General features: G+C 43.4%; 1 protein-coding gene across 2 annotated transcripts in view; it reads right to left on the reverse strand.

Annotated features, from left to right (window-relative positions):
- The window catches only part of MYO10 (myosin X), a 325,103-nt gene extending 311,592 nt beyond the window's left edge, over positions 1 to 13,511 (reverse strand). The window contains exon 1 of one of the 2 annotated variants that reach the window (XM_059728622.1): positions 13,245 to 13,511. In XM_059728622.1, coding sequence (XP_059584605.1) covers positions 13,245 to 13,265 — 21 coding nt within the window. In that variant the 5' untranslated portion in view covers positions 13,266 to 13,511. The remainder of the gene's footprint in view (positions 1 to 13,244) is intronic. The other variant, XM_059728626.1, reaches the window with a different exon arrangement.
- Positions 13,512 to 18,346: the final 4,835 nt, after the last annotated feature.

Genomic DNA, 18,346 nt, shown 5'->3' on the forward strand with positions numbered 1-18,346 from the left:
TGTCCAAGAGTTCCACTGGAATGGTTACACTAAACTCCATTGCTCAATACAGCACAAGGGAATCAAGGTTTCCCCAACTGTCAGCAATTATATCACCCAGCCACACATGTAAAAATACTAGACTGTTCTCAGAATAGCAACAAAGTCATCCCTGTACTTCTGGATCTGGATTGCAAAGACGAAAGACGCCTGGGTTCACTTTTTACAAGGTAGCTGAAAGGCACATTTCTCTTCTGCATGTACATCTAAGAACTTTCTACACTGTGGAAGACTCACACATCCCAGACTACACTAAGTGTTATAACAACAGTATACACAGATTGGTGGTAAAAATGTAACAGTTATGGAACCAGCAGATCCTAGCAGTGGAAAGGTAAAGATCAGCTCTTAGTCACCACCATTCTATTTTTCTTGCTGCTAAGAAAAAATAAAAAATAATAAAAAACAAAAAAAGGTGATCCTCAAAACCAACCTCTCATTCAAATAAGTCATTAAAAGTACCTGATCTCTCCAACCTGCTTGTCCTATCCCATATGCACCCCCTCACCCTCCCTTGCTCCCAACTGCATCCTCAACTTCCAAAATAAAATCTCAGAGTCTGGATTTTTACAAATCTTTACCTGCAGTCTGGATCTTTACTGCAAATCTTTCCTGGGATCAAGGGAATGGATGTGGTTTAAAAATGATTTCTCCAAAAGTAGCCTAGCATCTCTGAGTCTGTGGGCATTTCTATCTTGGCTATTGTCAAACAAAACACTAAGATAGAAAACTCATTTAGGGGAAAGAAGGAGTTGGGGTAAGGAGGACAGGAGAAAGTCAACTTCCAAATAATCACATTTCACATAATGTTTTACTATGAAAGAGAATTTGAGACTAGCAGGATCAGTACAGACTGAACGTTTGGTCAGCTGTGCATTTTACTCTACTTTTGTGTCTTCTCTTCTCTGGAGTCTAACCTAAACAGATCTTACCTGCCTCCAGAGGAAAGCCCAAACTGTCTTCCTTGATGATTTAATTCAAGATTGATTCCTGGAATTGCCCGAATGATTGCTTTCTTGAACTTTTCTTCCATTAGTTTTAGCCCTTAGACCCACTCTTGTGGTAGCCCAAAATACCCCAGCATGCTGCGTCTGAGGTACCCCTTGACCTTACAAGCAAACAACTGCCACAGCTCTTGGGAGCTGAATTGGGCCAATTACTTCTACCTCACAATCAAGTCCTACACATGTATTCTGTTGCTTTTCACGTTCGTTCAATTTCTGCTTCTTCCAGCAAACAAAGACTTAAGAGACTGTCCAGATGACCCTCCTTAAACCCAGATACTCTGCAAGCAAGGTAAGTAAAAGTGACAGTAGATACATTTTCAAATCCACTGCCACAACTCAGATTTTGTTGATCCCAACAGCATATACAGTGCACTCTAGATCAAGGGTGGCAAGTGTACCACAAATGGGATGGGCAGCCTGCATGTTGAGGCATGCAGTAGATCAGGAAGGGTAACAGCAAAAGATGGGGCAAGAAGCAGAAAGCAGAGAAGCAGATCAAGGAGGGGCCAGGGGTAAGTCGGACTTGGAAGGCACAGGGCTAGTTTATGGCAAACCTGCCAATACACCTCAAAATAAAAGGATCCCACAAATGAATGCTTCGGTTTGCTACTTAAGACCCCAGTAACTGCTGCTTGAGAGCACAAAGAATTAAGCTTTTAACAAAATGATCCTGCAAGAATGTTAGGAATGTTTCATTTAATTGGATTTAACCTTCTGTCCTTGCATCAGGCACTGATGGTGCCCCCACCTTTATATTATACTGAGAAGGCAGCCCATCTGCATGTGTGCAGCCACATGACATTCATCAGCTCAAAAAGAGATATTACACCCTGCACCCTTGTGTTGGACCCGAGCCCTGAGTTACCAACGCAGATTTTGTAGCTTTAAGTGCACAATGAAAACACATACTGTACATTTAAGATTAGAATTTGGCCTTCAGTGTTACAACACCAGGGAAGAAAAAGGAAAGTGCACCTTCTTGCAAGCACTGTGCAACACAGAGAAGAAAAAAAAAATCCATGTTATAACAGATGGCAGGCAGATCTTTGGGATGAGGATACCAGTATAAGTTTCCAGATTTGGTGTACAAAGTATTAGAAACAGAAAACTTCAGGAAAAAGAAAGCAGCTGCACAAAAACCATACTCCATAGCATAGACAAACAGCCCCTTGACTTGTTTATTCTTGAAAACAAACTATTAAGTATCACATGGCAAAATAGATTTCTCATACTTTAAGCAACAAAGAATTCACTTCATCAGATATTCTTTGTGGTGTACACTTCGAAAAGAAACAGGAAATGCCAGATTTTAAAGGTTTGCTGTAGAAACCATGCTGGTCTTCTCGGTGAAAAAAAAAAACCCAACACGTTAATGAGCTCTAGATCACTTAACACATCAAGCTAACCTATTCATCTTCCATATTAAAAAACAAAAGCCCTATAATGAATAGGTGAGGTTGAAACCCATCATAAACCCAACAAGCTCTATTCAGTGAAAAAATTAAAGGAGGGAGGGGGCCAGAAGTTTGACCTAGAAAATGTAAACTTCTTGTCCTGACCTGCCTTCTACAACCCAGCCCAGTTAAGAATAAAAAGAATCATACAAAAACAAAGAAAAGGAAGCACGTCTCTATGTGATGTACAGTTAATTTGTGTAACTAACTGTCACAGAAGGCTGTAGAGGCAGATGGCACAGGCAGGTTCAAAAAGGGATTAGACAAAAATCAGGTCCATTAACAGCTATTAAACAGAACTGTCAGGGATGCATCCTCTGAGATCCTTAAACAAATGATGACTGATTGATGTCAGAGAAAATGCAACAGAGAATAGATTATACTAGACATGCCTTGGACATACACTCTTCCTCTACAGCATCCATTATCTGCTACTGCCAGAGACAGAATACTGTTCTAGATGGACCACTGGTCAGATACAGTATGGCACTTATATCCTAATATTTCTTACCAAGAGGAAAAAACACTGATTGAATTGCTATCATCCCTTCTTCAGTCCATTTTGTTTCTTAACTATATAACATTTACTGGATACCCACCTGCAACATGAATAGTTTAATAATAGTACAATAACAGTTTAATCCAGTACAGTAGTAAACACATAAAAAAGGGGCTGCCTGAAACAGAACTATACTTGAGTGCTCACATGCATTACATATTAATCTTCAACTTCATGAGCAATCTGTGGAAATCTTAAACATGGTTTCAGTCAGCCAAAAGTTGTAAACTACAGGCGTCGAACTCAGCTGGTCTAATGGGCCACATGCGTGGTGTGGGATGGGTCCACCAGCCAGATCAGGCCACATGCCTGTGTCACAACCCAAAGTTGTGGTTTTTTGTTTGTGCGCGTGCTTCGGCACCGCTAAATTATTTCCTGCCAATTTGTCGCTTTCTTTGCACGGTAGAGTTCTCTGCTGCTAGAGAGAACTCTGGTGCAGCGGGGGATTTCCCGCCGGATTGCAGCTTCTTTGCAGCATGCATCTCTTTCTTGCATCGTAGTGATACACACTGTAAAGAAGTTCCCGCCATTTGTATCAGGATTCGCGCCACGTTATTGGCCGATTACTAATTTAGGCACACGTGGCGGCTAGCGATTGGCTTGCTAGCCGTACAAAAGGCTCGTGTGGTTTCCGCCCAAGTTGGAGGACTCCACGAACATCTGGAGGAGGGAGGATGAGAGAGATTCTGTGTGAAGATCTCCAAGCGCTGCGGACCCGACGCGCCTCCCCTAAGCAGGCAATAGAGGCAATAGAACCGAGCCTACGGAGCTTTCGCTTCTCGCCTCTCCCCATCGCCGAGCACAATCCTAGACGTATCCCTTTCCTGTAACTTTGGACCCGCGGAGCCTAAGTAACTCCAGGGAAACTTTTCGAACCCAACTTTACCGGACCCGCGGAGCCTAGCAAACTCCGTGGGAGCAATCGATTTGTCAGAGTCCTCCAACGAGGGTTCAAGCGGGAGCTGTGCCTGGAAATCTGTCCAGCCTACACCAATACCATCTTTGGGTGTAAGTAAATAATCTTTTCAATCAACCATTACACCTCCGTAACTAATTCTAACTCACGTGCGCTAAACCGCCCCGCGGTTCTCTCCAGCCCCGCGTGCCCGGGCTGCTGGCCACAGCCCATGTGTGCACCGAAGACAGGTCCGGTACGACCCCGGTTCGCTCCCGGCTTGCCCATGACGGCCAGAATGGGATTGGAATCACCGCCGCACATGGCGACGAGGGCGGGATCGGGGCCCGGCTCGCACAGCCTGATCCAACACAGGCAGCACCCACCCAATCAAGTGCTGTGGGCAGGACAACCCAGGACATTAGCACAATACCAAAGGCCAGATTACAAAGCTCCACAGGCCAGATGCTGCCCATGGGCTGTTATAAACCCCCATTATAAACAAGCAAATGGATGTTAGCCCAGTGAGGTTAACAACCCTTTAAGCCTAGCCATCCTACTTCATGTCTCACTGGTGGAAAAAAAAGGCAATAAGGAATTCTCTCTCAGACATGACCATCTCACTCGACCTGAACTTGTGAAATGATTTCAGACTGATCACAAGACAAATTCAGCACACAACAGATTAAATCACATAGGAACTAGGTGCTACGATTAGCCTTTTAGGGTGGTATTTTCCTTGAAAAGGTCTTTTTATGCAGCAAAACTAATCAAAACTGCATTCCAAACCATGTCTCCGTTCAGACCAAGTATGATTTACTGAATACAGACTCAAGATGATTTATCTAACAAAAATTCTCAGCTCTATGAAGCAAGGCAACAGGCAAAATGTCTCTGTGGATAAGTTAGTCGTAAGACAAGTTTAACAGACTAATAAACTATATGGATAGCTTGTTTTAAAAGAATTAAAAAAAAAAAAAAAAAAAAAGGATTTGTTAGATTCCCTTATAAAGAAAGCCTCTCACAAAGGTTTCATTTTAAATGCATCTCCGCAGAAGGTGTACCAAGCATTTTTGGTTCTACTGCAAATAAGTGCAATAACTACTGGACCAACTATGTTTTCTGATGTGCACCCTAATCCCTATCCTTAGCAGCATCTCTAGTATTCATACAGAGAGGCATGCAATTGTCACTTTTCTTTCATAAATGCATCATAAGTTATGAAAAAAGGAGTTGGGACCCATCCATGCTACAGTGCATTTTCAATTCCCATAAAAGCTTCAAGTTGAACATTAAAATGTGGATTCTTGCTAAAACCAGTTGATGAAAACTGGTAGAGCTCTGGATTTCAGTATATGTTTCTGTGTTTCCACAGTACAAGTACTGCAAACATTACACAGCACACAGCTTCCGAACACTAGTGCCATCTCATTTTATTTTACTACCCTGGTGTTTCAAGACAACAGGAAGCCCTATCTAGCCTTCCACAGGACAATGCATGATCTTACCAGGGAGGAGACCCTTTCTACTTTAACACGGCTTAAGACAAAATGATGGAAAGTCTCCCAATTGTAGGTCTTATTTTATTATAGGGAAACACACACATTCTCTCCTCTCTCTTTTTTTTTTTTTTTTTTTTTAAGTTCTCACTCCCCACTGTTGCTAGTTGAAAATCTATGCTAACAGAGAAACTGACAAACAGCTTATACAGAGGGACACATCTACATGTTCATTAATGCACTTTAAGTAGTGTGCATTAAATCTAGTACCTCTGTTGTGAGGTAAGAAAAGTCACAATAGCTTATTTTAATGGGCATTAGCTACAGAGCGCATTTTTGTGACGCTTTAGTGTGCATTAAAATAGGCTAATGCACATTGAAGTGCACATGTAGACACGCACATAGTGCTGATGGTGGCAATATGAGCAAGTATATCCCCTAATCTGCCACAGTAGAGCTGGGCAGCTGATTTCACATAAAAGGGAATCAGTACCAAAGATAAGCCAAAGATACCCCAGAGAAACCACCACATCTAAACAAGCTGTTATAGTTCACAAAATAGGATGAATGACAGAAGATCAACAGTTAGACACATAGCCAAGGCAGCAGTAATGCCACCTTCAGTAAAAACCTAGCCATGAAAAAGTGTTAACAAGACAAGACAGGTAGCCAGATTGATGTCAGAAGACAGCACAACTTGACAGTTCCAAAACTTAGGGGGCAGCATCAAGAAAATCTGGTAGGGAAATCATAAGTAGGATTGTGATTTGGGATAAGACTTCAGTTCATCACTTTAATCCTGATATTAGCAGAGAATATGGTTTCTACTCCCCCCCCCCCTTCTCCCCCCAAGAAATCTGAGATGGCTGCAGTTGTGACACTGAAGGGGTGACCTCATTCTCAAATCAGTACTATGCTAATAAGCTGCTACTATTGCAAGAGGCCACTTAAAAAAACACCATGAAAAGCTGTTTCTCCAGAATAATGCATCCCCTCACATACCCAAAGGTTCAATCAAATTGGTTTTCAAATGTTTCCCCATCCAACCTAACACCAAGCTTCGGCTCCCATCATACTTTTCCCTGCTCCCCAAGTTCAAAAACGACTATCCCCCAAACGCTTCATGGGAAGCGTTTCACTGATAACAAGGTGCTTATAGCAGTTGTGGAATTTTTATGTGCAGAGAATGAAGATGGCTACAGTACAGGCATAGCCAAGCTAAGCCAAGCCACACCAGTCCAAGCTGGCCAAGGAGGGCTATACTGAAAAAACAAACTAAACACAGTTGAATGCAAATAGTATGCGTCAGGCCAGAAACTTTCTAAATGGCCCTTTTACTTAAAGATCAGGCTCTGGTGCTTGGTCTAACACCTAGACATCCTGACCTATGGAAACATCGGGGGAAATCATAGAAACCCTCTTTTTCTTTATATATGAATAGGAGGAGAGGCCAGTCTCCCAAAAGATTTTTTGTCCCCAACATGGAGCCAAGAACCACTAGTCTAACAGGTCACCTACCACAAATATTTTTTGTCAATTAAAACTTAACTACCAACAAAGAAGCATATACTGAAACCTAACTACCAAGGAGAAAAGAAAAGTTGGGACAGCTCAGAAAGCCAAGGAAACAAAAAGCAGAAGGGGACAGATTCCCTACCTCTTTCTCCTATGCTATTTGCATCTCTGCCAAACAGACATCAAATGCTACTATTTTAAAACCTCTACTTTTCGTCTTTCTTCCATTCTTCTTAGTAAAGTGTCTCAATGTGATATTTTTTTTTAAACAATGATAGACACTTTTGGCCAAAACATCAGTCCTCAAAGTTAACTAATAAATATGTATAATTGAGGGTGAAAAACATTCAGAAAAACATTCACCTACGTCAAGATACTAGTGAGGGTATTATAAAGAATCCATGTAGAAAAAGATGTTGTGCCATGCATCTAGAAGGAACCCCCCAGCGCATCTGTATGGTAGACAGCGCAAAATGGCTTAGGTGGACCATGCACAAGAGCTTTACAAGGCTCCTCCCCAAGGAACATTCTCCTTCAGATGGGCTTTACCTTTGAGCCTGTATATGCCATCAAGGTATAGAACAAGGTATAGAATAGAAGTGCCCCCTTTCCCTATCCTCAAGCTGTAAGAATCAGGTATAAGAGCCATTGGATCCTATCCTGCAGTCATTTCAAGTTCTACTGAAATGGATGGGAGCTTGGCACCTGTTCAGTTTACAGGCTTAAGCCCACTGTGCTAAACATTTCTGGTTTTCCTTCAACGAAGTGAACACTATGCTTGGAACCACAGTGTATAAATCAGGGAAGCATTCTGATGCATGCAAACTTTAAACTTCAGCCTCCTATGCTTCAGTCTTTAGCAAGTAGATATGCTACAGCATTTGTTGCTGAACTGTAAGCGTGGAGATATGGCCCTGAAAATCATGAAAAAAACCCAGCATTCCTATTGAGCTAGAGAGCCCCATGAAGCTGGCATGTAAAAGGGGAAAGCCATTCACTGAGTAACCTTGTTTCTCATGATAGACTTGGCTCCCTCAGGAACATCATCTGTACCAAAAATCAGGCATCTTAGTTTACATGAAAGACTGTAGGCGTCAGTGCAAAACAACACTGAGGTGAAGTCAGCATCATGCAGGCGATAACCCCACAAAAAACAAGGCAGAAGGCAAAAGGCAGGGTGACACCTTACAGAAATTACTTCAGAGAGGCAATAAGCTTTCATTTAGCAACACCATCAGGTGCTATAAATGGACTTACAGAATGCAAAAGGAAACCAAACTTGTGATAGAGATGATATCTTTTATTAGACCAACTTGTTCGTCTAATAAAAGATATCACCTCTACCATGAGTTCCGATTCCTTTTGCCTCTAAACCAATACAGCTACGACCTGGATACCTTACAGAAAGCAGGTGTTCCAAAAAGACAGGAATTTAAATAGGAGGTTGGGGGGAGGGAAGGGGCTCACTGCTGAAAAGCAAAGGTGGCCTGAATGGGTCAAGGACAAACAAGGCAGTTAATCTAGTGAAGGACAAATGGTAGCTTGCTATAGTTCCATACAGATCTCCTCCTCTCCTTTAGATCAAAAGCCTACATGCAATGCATCTGTGTGCATCACCTGTATCAGAGAACTTTGAAACTACAATCTTCAAGGACTAGAAAGCATCTTAGGAAAACCATCACATGCCAACGTCCTCCAAAAAATCAGAAACAAATGGATCTTTCCCCTGGTTTCACCCCTTCTTACCCCGAGACGTTTCTCTCCAAACCACAGAAACTGAAACTGGGATGCCATCATCTGCATTTTTCAGAGGTAAGAGATGGTGGGATATTAGGACTGTCCCTTCAGTTCCGCATACATTAATCGTTGATTTACTTGTGTTCCTTTCCCTTCCATCATACCCCAGTGGCCTGTAGTCCCTACTACTAAAGCAACATGCTCACTTAGTTGCAAGATATTAGCCCTAGCTAAGAGAGACAAGGACCTCTCTCTCGCATCCAGTCAGTTGTACCAGTTACCTGTGTACATGGCAAATGTATCAGCTGTACGTTAGCAAGTTGAAATGGTTTTGTTAGACAAATACATATTTTAATTCTTAGTATACAGCGTTAGAGTATTAGCAATTTTAAAAGACTAAAACATAACTATAGTGTTAGCGACTTTCATGGAAAGCATGCTAAGTTAACACATACATTTCTTTCCAATAACCAAAGGTCTGCCCAGACTAAAAATCACCAGGCTGCTTTTTTTTTTTTAATTTTGGATTATGGAAATTATGGAATCTCCTGAACACCACTCAGAATACAAAGGTTTTTAAACTGTAGGTGGAATAGAAGGGCAGTCTCTTGGGCTTAAATAATAACTTTTATACTAATTTTCTGCCCAAAGCTTTTTTTAATGGGTTACAAACCCTTAAAAGGAAGAAAGAGAGAAAAAAAAAGGGCTTTTTAGAAGTCCTGAGACAGCCCCTGCTAGTGCTGCCTGCAAAGAAGCAACAACCTAGGTAGTGATGAAACAAACTCAATTGTGAGTTTAATGCACTCAGCTTTTCCTCTTCTAAAATATTGTTAGTAGTCACAGCTGTCAGTTGACTAGCATGAACTTCCCAACAGTTATAATCCCAGATCTTGTTTAAAACAGACAAGTGCAAACAAGAATGCTTTCTCTGTAATGTGCACCCGCACTCACGTTAATTCAATAAGGCAACTGCCTGATGTGTTTGTTCTAGTAACAAAACATATTCAGAGCTAGTTACAATTAGCACTATTAGAGATCTCTGAAAAAAAATTGTGCAAGCAAAAGTGTGTAGGTCATTCCTGTAATCCCTATTTGCTCCTTTACAACTGTTCTACAGCAAGCCTTGTATGTGCCTACCTGCAAGATCCCCACAGCAGAAACAGGAACCTCTTTGGTAATAGGCAAGCACTGCAAAGTACCTTGTAATACTTCTTTAAGGTAATTCTGTTTTCAAACCATTTTTTTAATGCTGAAGTAACTCAACTGATTTCAACAGTAATGCTCCCAAGTTATGCTACTGTTAAACATGAGCAAAACCATGCCTGTGACCTGAGAAAGCTATGTTATCCTGATGTTAGGCTCCCAGGAGACAGGGCAGTGACTAACATGAGTTAGTCCATAGGGTGCCACACTGCCCTGCCCCTGACCTGGACATTTATTTTATACAGCCCCACTCTCTCACACAGAACAATGGAACATGAAAGAACCTTTATCATCATCAGTAGAACAAAGATTTTCTTAGATAATAAATAATGAAATTAATCAGGTTCAGTTACAGAAAGTTTGCTACAAGCAAGTAACAAGAACCAACTAATTTACGCATATACCATTCTGAGGAAAGAAAAATGTTTACACTTATGGGTGGGACACTGGATACAGATGAAAGCCAAGGTGATACGTTTAGTTTTTTTTACTCTTTTAAAAAGTCACATCAACATGTTCAAAGAGAGCCACAGCTCTTTGAGGAGATCAAAGTCACACTCAGCAACCGCAAATTAACATAAATATGTTGAAATGCTAATACAGCCCAACAAAATTTTACTCCTTCACTTGCCTGGGGCAAGCAGTTCTGGCTAATGGACAAGTAAACACTATTAGTTCTTTCCTTCATCAGAGCAGGGGCAAGCAACCATATTGTATGATGGTTTTTTCTGATAGTTTTGCTACATAAATGTCACATGAGGGCTTTTACTGAAGAACAGAGCTGTGAAGAGAGCTGTATTCTCCTTTAGAAAAAAATCCAGCCACATTACTTGACTTGTCTTGCAAATTAATCCCGCAATTTTTCACTCATACTGTACTTGACCAAACTTTTTATTGCCTGACAAAGGAAAGCCTAATAAGCAGTGGCAAATAAACCCAAATAAGTAATTCCACTAATTACTATTCTTGTAAACAGATCCGCTGTTTTACTTGTGGGTGGGGCAACATCACCAGAAACTGGAAATAGGCTATACATGAGAGAAGTTTTCTAGTCAAAACAGAACTACTAGCAAAAGAAACTTGCTCTACACTAAGATTTTACTATTTTGGTTATGAGTATGATCTTCTTTTTCCACTTGAATACAAGCTATTCCAGTAAAACCCTTAATAGGTTGGACACAGTTATATCAAGTGCTACCCAACTTCACACACTTCAGATATGAAGCAAAGCACCCCTTTATCACACAAGGAAAGAAGGGTGTTGTACTGCTTGAGTGTAATGTAAAGCAACGTAACTTGCATAAAGTAGAAAGGCAAAAGTTTCCGGGTTCTAATCCCCGTGTTCACCTTTGGCAAGTAACAACCTCTCTATGATTCATCTTCTCTCTCTGCAGTAGTGAGGTTACGAAGATTATTATTTTATGAGTCACAGCTCATTAAAAGGACCTCCCTTGTGAGACATTAAAATGCTACAAGTTTTTACCTTTCCCTTCAGGAGAATACACTCAAAACTATTTTACATCTTTACTTCCTTAAAATCTGCATCCCTACTACTTTTGTTTCTATAGTATCCCCAAAATACTTCACAGGAATGATTTATTTGTGAAAGTAGGGAAGTATATTCCCCACTTTATAGAGGAAGTAAGGAACTGAGAAGTAGGACAACATGCCAGAGATCACAGTAAAATTAGTGGCATACCTATGAGCAAAACCCAGATACCTAACTCCTGCTCCAATCACTTCATCTCATACATTATTAGTACCATGCAATTATATGAAACGGATCACATCCTCAACAAGCATGCTACTCTGAAAGCCTCATCACCAGTTATCACAAACTCCTTTACAAGCACCCCTTCAGCATATTGCTGATAGTCAGGATGATCCAGCTTTTATTGTTTTTGGTGGCTTCCCTACAGTTTCCTCCTTCTCTTTGCAATACATTTGTGTGTAAAGAACTCTAAAACCGTAACTTACAGCAAAAAAAAAAAAAAAAAGCAAAAAAACACCCATAAAAAAAGGGCCGGGGGGGGGGGGGGGGGGGGGGGGGAATGGATCCATCAGGGAGAAGTGTCACGTGCCACAATCTTCTGAACACAAAACGACCTGCAGAAGTACAGTTCAAGAATACGGAAATCTGCTGAGTGCCAGTCAGTTAAGTTACTAGAGACCAAAATACCCTGCAAGTATCAAAAGACCAACACAGTCAGCTTCACTGCTACATACTGATACGCAATGTAATAAATCTATATACATGCTTGGAGCCCCAATCCTGGTAAGGCTGGTACGTGTACCTACTTCACTTCACTCTCACTAAGCATGCATGCAAATCTTGTCAGGATTAAGACTTCATGCCTAGGTTTTTCACAGGATGCACTGCAAAAAGACATGGGGTTTGTGGTTGCCGAGAGGGGTTCTGCTCAGCCTGGTGAAAGAAATCAAGTTATTATGAAAGGCTCTTAGTACTACCAAAGTAACACCCCAAAAAAGTATTGCTTACATTTTACAAGTTCCTGAATAACCTTTAAACAGAATGTAATGAATGGAAACCACAAACTGACTAAAGCAGGACCCTAAAGCAGTCTCATAATTATGCCTAGCCACACCACAGTAGTGTCTGGACCATGCCAGGTACTCCATACTAGGTGTCCAAAGTATATATGGAGAAGAGAAGGTGTCCTCCACACCCCACCTCTTCCTTCTGCTGTGGCAGGGAAGCGCCAGTACCCCTGCCACCCGCAGTGTACCCCTCACAGGAAACCAACAAGTTTGTCAAAGGAAATACCAGCTCTCTCCATAAGAAACCAAGCGTGTGGCCACGTCCTCACCTCCAGGATTTGATTTTTTATTTTTTTTTAAAACAGTTCGACTGCACCAGGGCAAAAGCTGGTGCTTTTCCCATGGCACTGGGCTCATACATGGGGGCCAGAGGCTCCAGTGACCCAACACAACGGCAGTACAGCATTGGGGGGGGGGGGGACCGAACAGGGCAAGCTTTCTGCCCAAGAGGGAATAAGGAGCAGGGTACCCAGCCAAGGGGAAAAAACAAAAAAAAACCCCAACAAACCTCACCTGGAAGAAGAGTCCATTGCACCACCACTAACCCAGATGCCCCGCTTTTCCAGACTCCCCCTCGTCACCACAGGGGTTCTCTCTTCCCTTGAAGCAGCTGGATCCGAAATAAAAACCCTCCTTTGGACCTGGAATACACACCCCCCGGGCAAAACTTGGGGCCCTGGGAGAAGCTGACTAGGTTCTAGCCCCCTGGAGCAGAAGGGGGAGCGAAGACGCCAGACCACAGCAGCCCCCCGCCCCCATGCGAAACCTTGCACTTACCTCGGCCCAGAAGGGCTCCATTGTGGCCACTACAGCACGTCCGCCCGGCCGCGGGGCCCAACCATGTGCAGCGGGGCCGGGGCTTCAAGGCTCCCCACACCCAAGCCGAGTCCTTCGTTTCCCCCACGAGGCGCCTCAGCCCAGCGGCCCGGCGGGGACACTGCAGGGGCACATAGCTGCGGGGGGGCTAGTGCCGGAGCAGCTCCGTACCACTGCCCGAAGCTCGCGGGGCTCTACGGCTCAGACCTCCGCTTGCACAAGCTAAGGTCCAGCGCGCGCACACACTGAGGCGCACACGGCGCCGCTGGCCCCGCCTGCGGAGCGACTCGGCCAATTGCCGCCCGGCGCCGCTATGGCATCCCGCCCCCCACCGCCGCTCGGCCAATCGCCACCCGGTGCCTCTTTGGAATCCCAGCCGCCTGGAGCAAACCCGAGCTCACCTGGAGCGAGCGCCTCTGGGGCTGGGTGGGCGGGACGTGTCCCACTCCCACTCCCTGGACTGGCTGTCTTGTTGACCCCGAGGCTGAAGAGCCTGAACATTCTTTTCCTTCTTTGGTTGACATTTGCTTCAGCTACCCGAGGGCGGCTACTTCATCCGTGGGTTCGAATGGCAGAAAAACGAGGCTTGGACGGACCTCAGGAGGGGGTTGCACTAGACAGTGGTTCTCCATCTCTTTTGTACCAGGACCCATTTGTAAACATCCATAGCTAGTCCCCACCCAGTTCCCCTCACGCCTGACCTGCTGCCTCCCAGTGTCGGGGGGGGGAGGGGGGGAGTAGTCCCTTGTAGGCTGGAACTCTTAACAGCGTGCAAGGGGAAAGGCAAGGCTTCCCACGTTTTTCTCCTTTAAAAAGAGAATCTCTTTAAAGTTTGTTGATCCGTTTATAAAGTTTGTTCAGGACCCTTTCATATAATTCCTGCCACCCACTTTTGGGTCATGACCCATGGGTTGAGAAACACTGGGCTAGATGACCTCCTGATGTCCCTTCCAACCCTCATTTTCTGTGGGCATTTATACACATACTTTTTCACATTGTGACGCACTACAGATCTGGCGCATCGGAGCAGACTTGATTCATCCAGTCTGCTCCGCATGTGAACTGACATGCACCGTTCTGCGTTGCATGCAGTATTATAAAGGAGTGAAATGTGGAGAAAATGGCAGTGGTGCACTTTTGATCCAAAACACCTATGTGTTTTAGTTCAAATGTAGACTGCTGCCATTTTCTCCACGCTGACATGCATTTCGCCACTTATACAACTGCATGCATCGCAGCACCAGGCGCTTTTCAAAAATGCCTTATGATTCTATGAACCCCCTTCTCAAAGCAGCCAAGGCTTTGTCCAGCCAGATCTTAAAAACCTCCAAATAGAGAGTCCACCACCTCTCTGGGTAACTGTTCCAGTGCTTTAGTCTCCACGAGCAAAACATAACGCCCCTTCACCTGTCAACACACAGTACAAACAAATGCTGACCCCTGAGAGCGGAAGGGCTAACCCCCTGTGCATGCCTCCTGCCCCACAATGCCCAGCTAAGAATTCTAGTGTTTTATTTTGAAGCCTGAGACCAGCACCTCAGAAGTGGTCACGCAGTGAAAGCTACTAAGAGACCAGTTGGAATCTCTTCAAATGTCCTCTACGAAATTCTTTAAAACAAGCAAGACCCTCCTTCATCTGAACACATCTCGCCTATTTTAAAAAAACAGAAGGCAAAGGACACCAGGTTTTCTTAAGGCACTATCTTGTATCAGACCAAGTTTTGGGTTGGGATATTTTGAAGATATCACTAGTTAAGTACTGAAGGCTGCTGTGCAGTTTTGAGTAGTTCTGATGCAAACTACTACTCAAATGTGAGCAGCCACTGTTTTAGAGTGATTATCACACACTTAATTCTCCCACTGTCCTGCATATTGGGCAAGTGCTTACATCCTTGTAAAAATGGAATAATCTGATTTACTATGGCTATTTATTAATCATCTTTACTATTCATTCCATCCAGGAAGAGCACACACCAGCTGCAGATGTTTCCTCAGCCTGACGAAGGGTATTTATACACAAAAGCTAGCTAAGATTTTCTTCAACTATTTGATTTGGTCTAATAAAAGATATCAGATTTACCCAAAGAATCTTGTATGATTTACTATGACATTTACACCCCTGCCCCATTTAACTACTCAAGGTACATAGAGGTGGAGAATCATGCCAAAGAGCAGCAGGTCAGGAGTTGTGGCAGGCTACATTTATACTAAAGCCGACCCTACAAAGTTACAGTAAGAAAAGGAAAAAAAAAAAAATCAGATTTTTACAACCCAAATCCTGTTGGCTTCTTTTGAGAATTTAAGTACTTAAGAAAGAGAGGATGGAAACCTTGGAAATCATGGCATAGTTTTTAGTACAGCAAGATCTGTTTGCGCCAGTTTCAGGAGTGACAGATTCAGACTTACAGTACACAACAAGATGCTGTGGAGAATGACACAGGATCTTTTCCTCACTAAAAAGAGATGAAAGAAAACTTTCTTTACCTCTGTTTCAAGCTCTTGCATTCCTGATGTTAATAATTCATGGACAAAAGCTATACATGTTTTTATCAAGCAATGGCTAAGAAGTCTGCAGATGGAGAAGGTAGGTTTGTGTACACAATTTCATTCAATTTCTATTCAGAGACAATTAAAAGATAGGATCAAGCTGAACAAATCCTGTAGCTGAGGCAGAAGGGTCATTTACGCCAATAACTATAAAGACTCTTGAGTGTACACAGTGTTCTTAATCTGCAAGCAAGCTGGCCCTGATAATTACCAGGAAGAACCAAGAAGGCATAAGTACAAACCCCTCCTTAATGGAATGGAATATCAACATACATGCAGCACACAGGTACAGCAACAGGAGGAACAGGCAGGGGGCAAGTGGGGCAAAGGCTTAACATAGGCTTTGGACGCAGTACCATATAAGAAGCAGATAGCAGTACTTAGCAAACTGAGCAACAAGACAAAGACTGATGCTGTATAGACAATGTTTAGAAGAGAAACAGAGAAAGTGACAAGCAATTAGAGCACAATCATGCACCAAGTAGAAGGCAATGCAGTCTGAGATTTTACCTCTGGCTTCTTCCAGTCAGTTTGCTTCTCTACCATAGCTGTGCTCCAGTCCATGACCATTTCAGAAACTGGCTGTGGCCTGCAAACAGTCTAACTTGAGACAAAACAGGCAGATGATCCAAATAGAGATTCCTGCCCTGGGTCCAGGGCCAGCCCATCCTATCCTGTGAAACCTGCAGCCACAGAGGACCCCACAGACAAGGGGCCCCTTGAGTCTGGCTGCTTGCCACCCCCCTCACCCAACAGCTGCCGCTGCCGCCACTGGCTTCATGTCCAGCCACTCGCCACCCCTCTCCCTGCTGCTGCTGGCTTCATGTTCGGCTGCTCGCCAACCCTCTTGCCAACGCCGCCGCCGGCTTCTTTGTCAGGGGGGCCCTAGAATTATTTCTTGTAGGGGGCTCCAAAAAAAAAATTGTGGGCTGGCTCTCCTTGGGTCTAGGCACAAAGACAAAAAAAAAAAGTGTTAATTTTCTAGGTTAGGGACAGACATTACACATAAACCAGTTTAAGTGATGATAAACTGGTCAAAACCTGTAACAGAACGGATGTTCAGCACACACAAACCAGTTTGAAAATGGCTGAAACCCATCTGAGATAAATGTAGTATCAGATTTAAACATAGTACTTGAACGTAGTATCAGACTTAACTGATTTGGGTCAAACCAGTTTATGCAATGTCTGTCCTAGACCCGTTGCTGTTTTAAGCTAAACTGGACACCCCCAGCATCCTGGCATGCTCTCTGGGCTGGGTGGGAGCTCTCTGTTCCTCAGCAGGGCTGGCGCCTCTCCTCTGCTCCTTGGCTGGAGGTCCGGCAGAGACTTGCAGGCACAACAGGGTCTGCTGGCTTCCCTATGACCCCCCGCCCCCCTCACTACTGAAAGCAGAGATCCCTTCCTCCTCTCTCCCACAGCACTGTGACCAGCATGTGGTATGCTAGCTAATGCTGCGTAAAGCAGATAGGACAGTGTTCACTTAAGACCTTTTGGAGGTAATCAACATCTCAGATTGTAATGTCCCTGCATTCCTTCTTTTGGAAAAAGCTGTTTAAGAAGAGCTTGTAATGAGTGAGGCTTTTTTTTTGGTGGGGTGTTAAATGCTAATAACAGAGCTGACAAGTGCTCTGTTATCGAGGTGGAGGAGCCCTCCCTAATGAGTGTCCTGCAAGGGCCTGGTCATGCTTCCCTCAGCTGAGCTCTCTGGAAGGGAAGGGGCTGTTCTAGCACCCCCGGGCTTCTAGCCTGATCCACTGCAGGCATGTGCCAGCATTTCTAGGATGTCCGTCTGGCTACAAAACAGATTTAGCCTAGCCAGGTTAGACTAACCTGCAAAGATTGAGTCAATTCATGATTTTTGACCATTTGTCCCTAGCCCTAGAGTCTTCTGGATACTTGAATTGCAGTTGTACACTTTGAATGCATGTTTTTCTTTGGCTGGCAAAGAATATGCATACCCCTAAATCTTGTTATGCACCACACCATAATATTATTACCTTTCTTTTTCACATCCAGTTTCAAATAACCATGCAATAGACTAAGCTAGTACAAACTGTAGTTCCTGGCTTGCTTGGCAATATTTCTTACAGGAATCTGACACCTGTATTTCCTAATTCATATGGCTTCCAATCCACTGTTGGTAGAACCCAAAATAGTAGACCAATAATAGCCAGTAGGGTCCAGGTCCTGGCTATGTTATGCTTGACAAGGGACATGGATATCTGTTTGCTTGGCTTTCTGTGTGCCACCATAAAAAAACATGTTATGGTGGCACAAACTCAACAAAAGGTGACATCATTTTCCACCCTAGGGCACTGGATGTACACCCCTGGTTATGGAAGCAGGTATGCTTTGACTGTGGCAGCCTGAAGAACAGTTTAGGTTTGGGTAGTTTGTTTGTTTGTTTTTACCTTGAGAGATTTTAATTTAAAAAAAAAAAAAAAAAAAAAAAGGTTGGGATGCATTAAATTCCTTAGAGACCTCACTGACCTCTGACTATGTCCATTTATGAT

This window comes from Alligator mississippiensis, chromosome 5 (genome assembly GCF_030867095.1).
Source record: "Alligator mississippiensis isolate rAllMis1 chromosome 5, rAllMis1, whole genome shotgun sequence".
Taxonomy (NCBI): domain Eukaryota; kingdom Metazoa; phylum Chordata; order Crocodylia; family Alligatoridae; genus Alligator; species Alligator mississippiensis.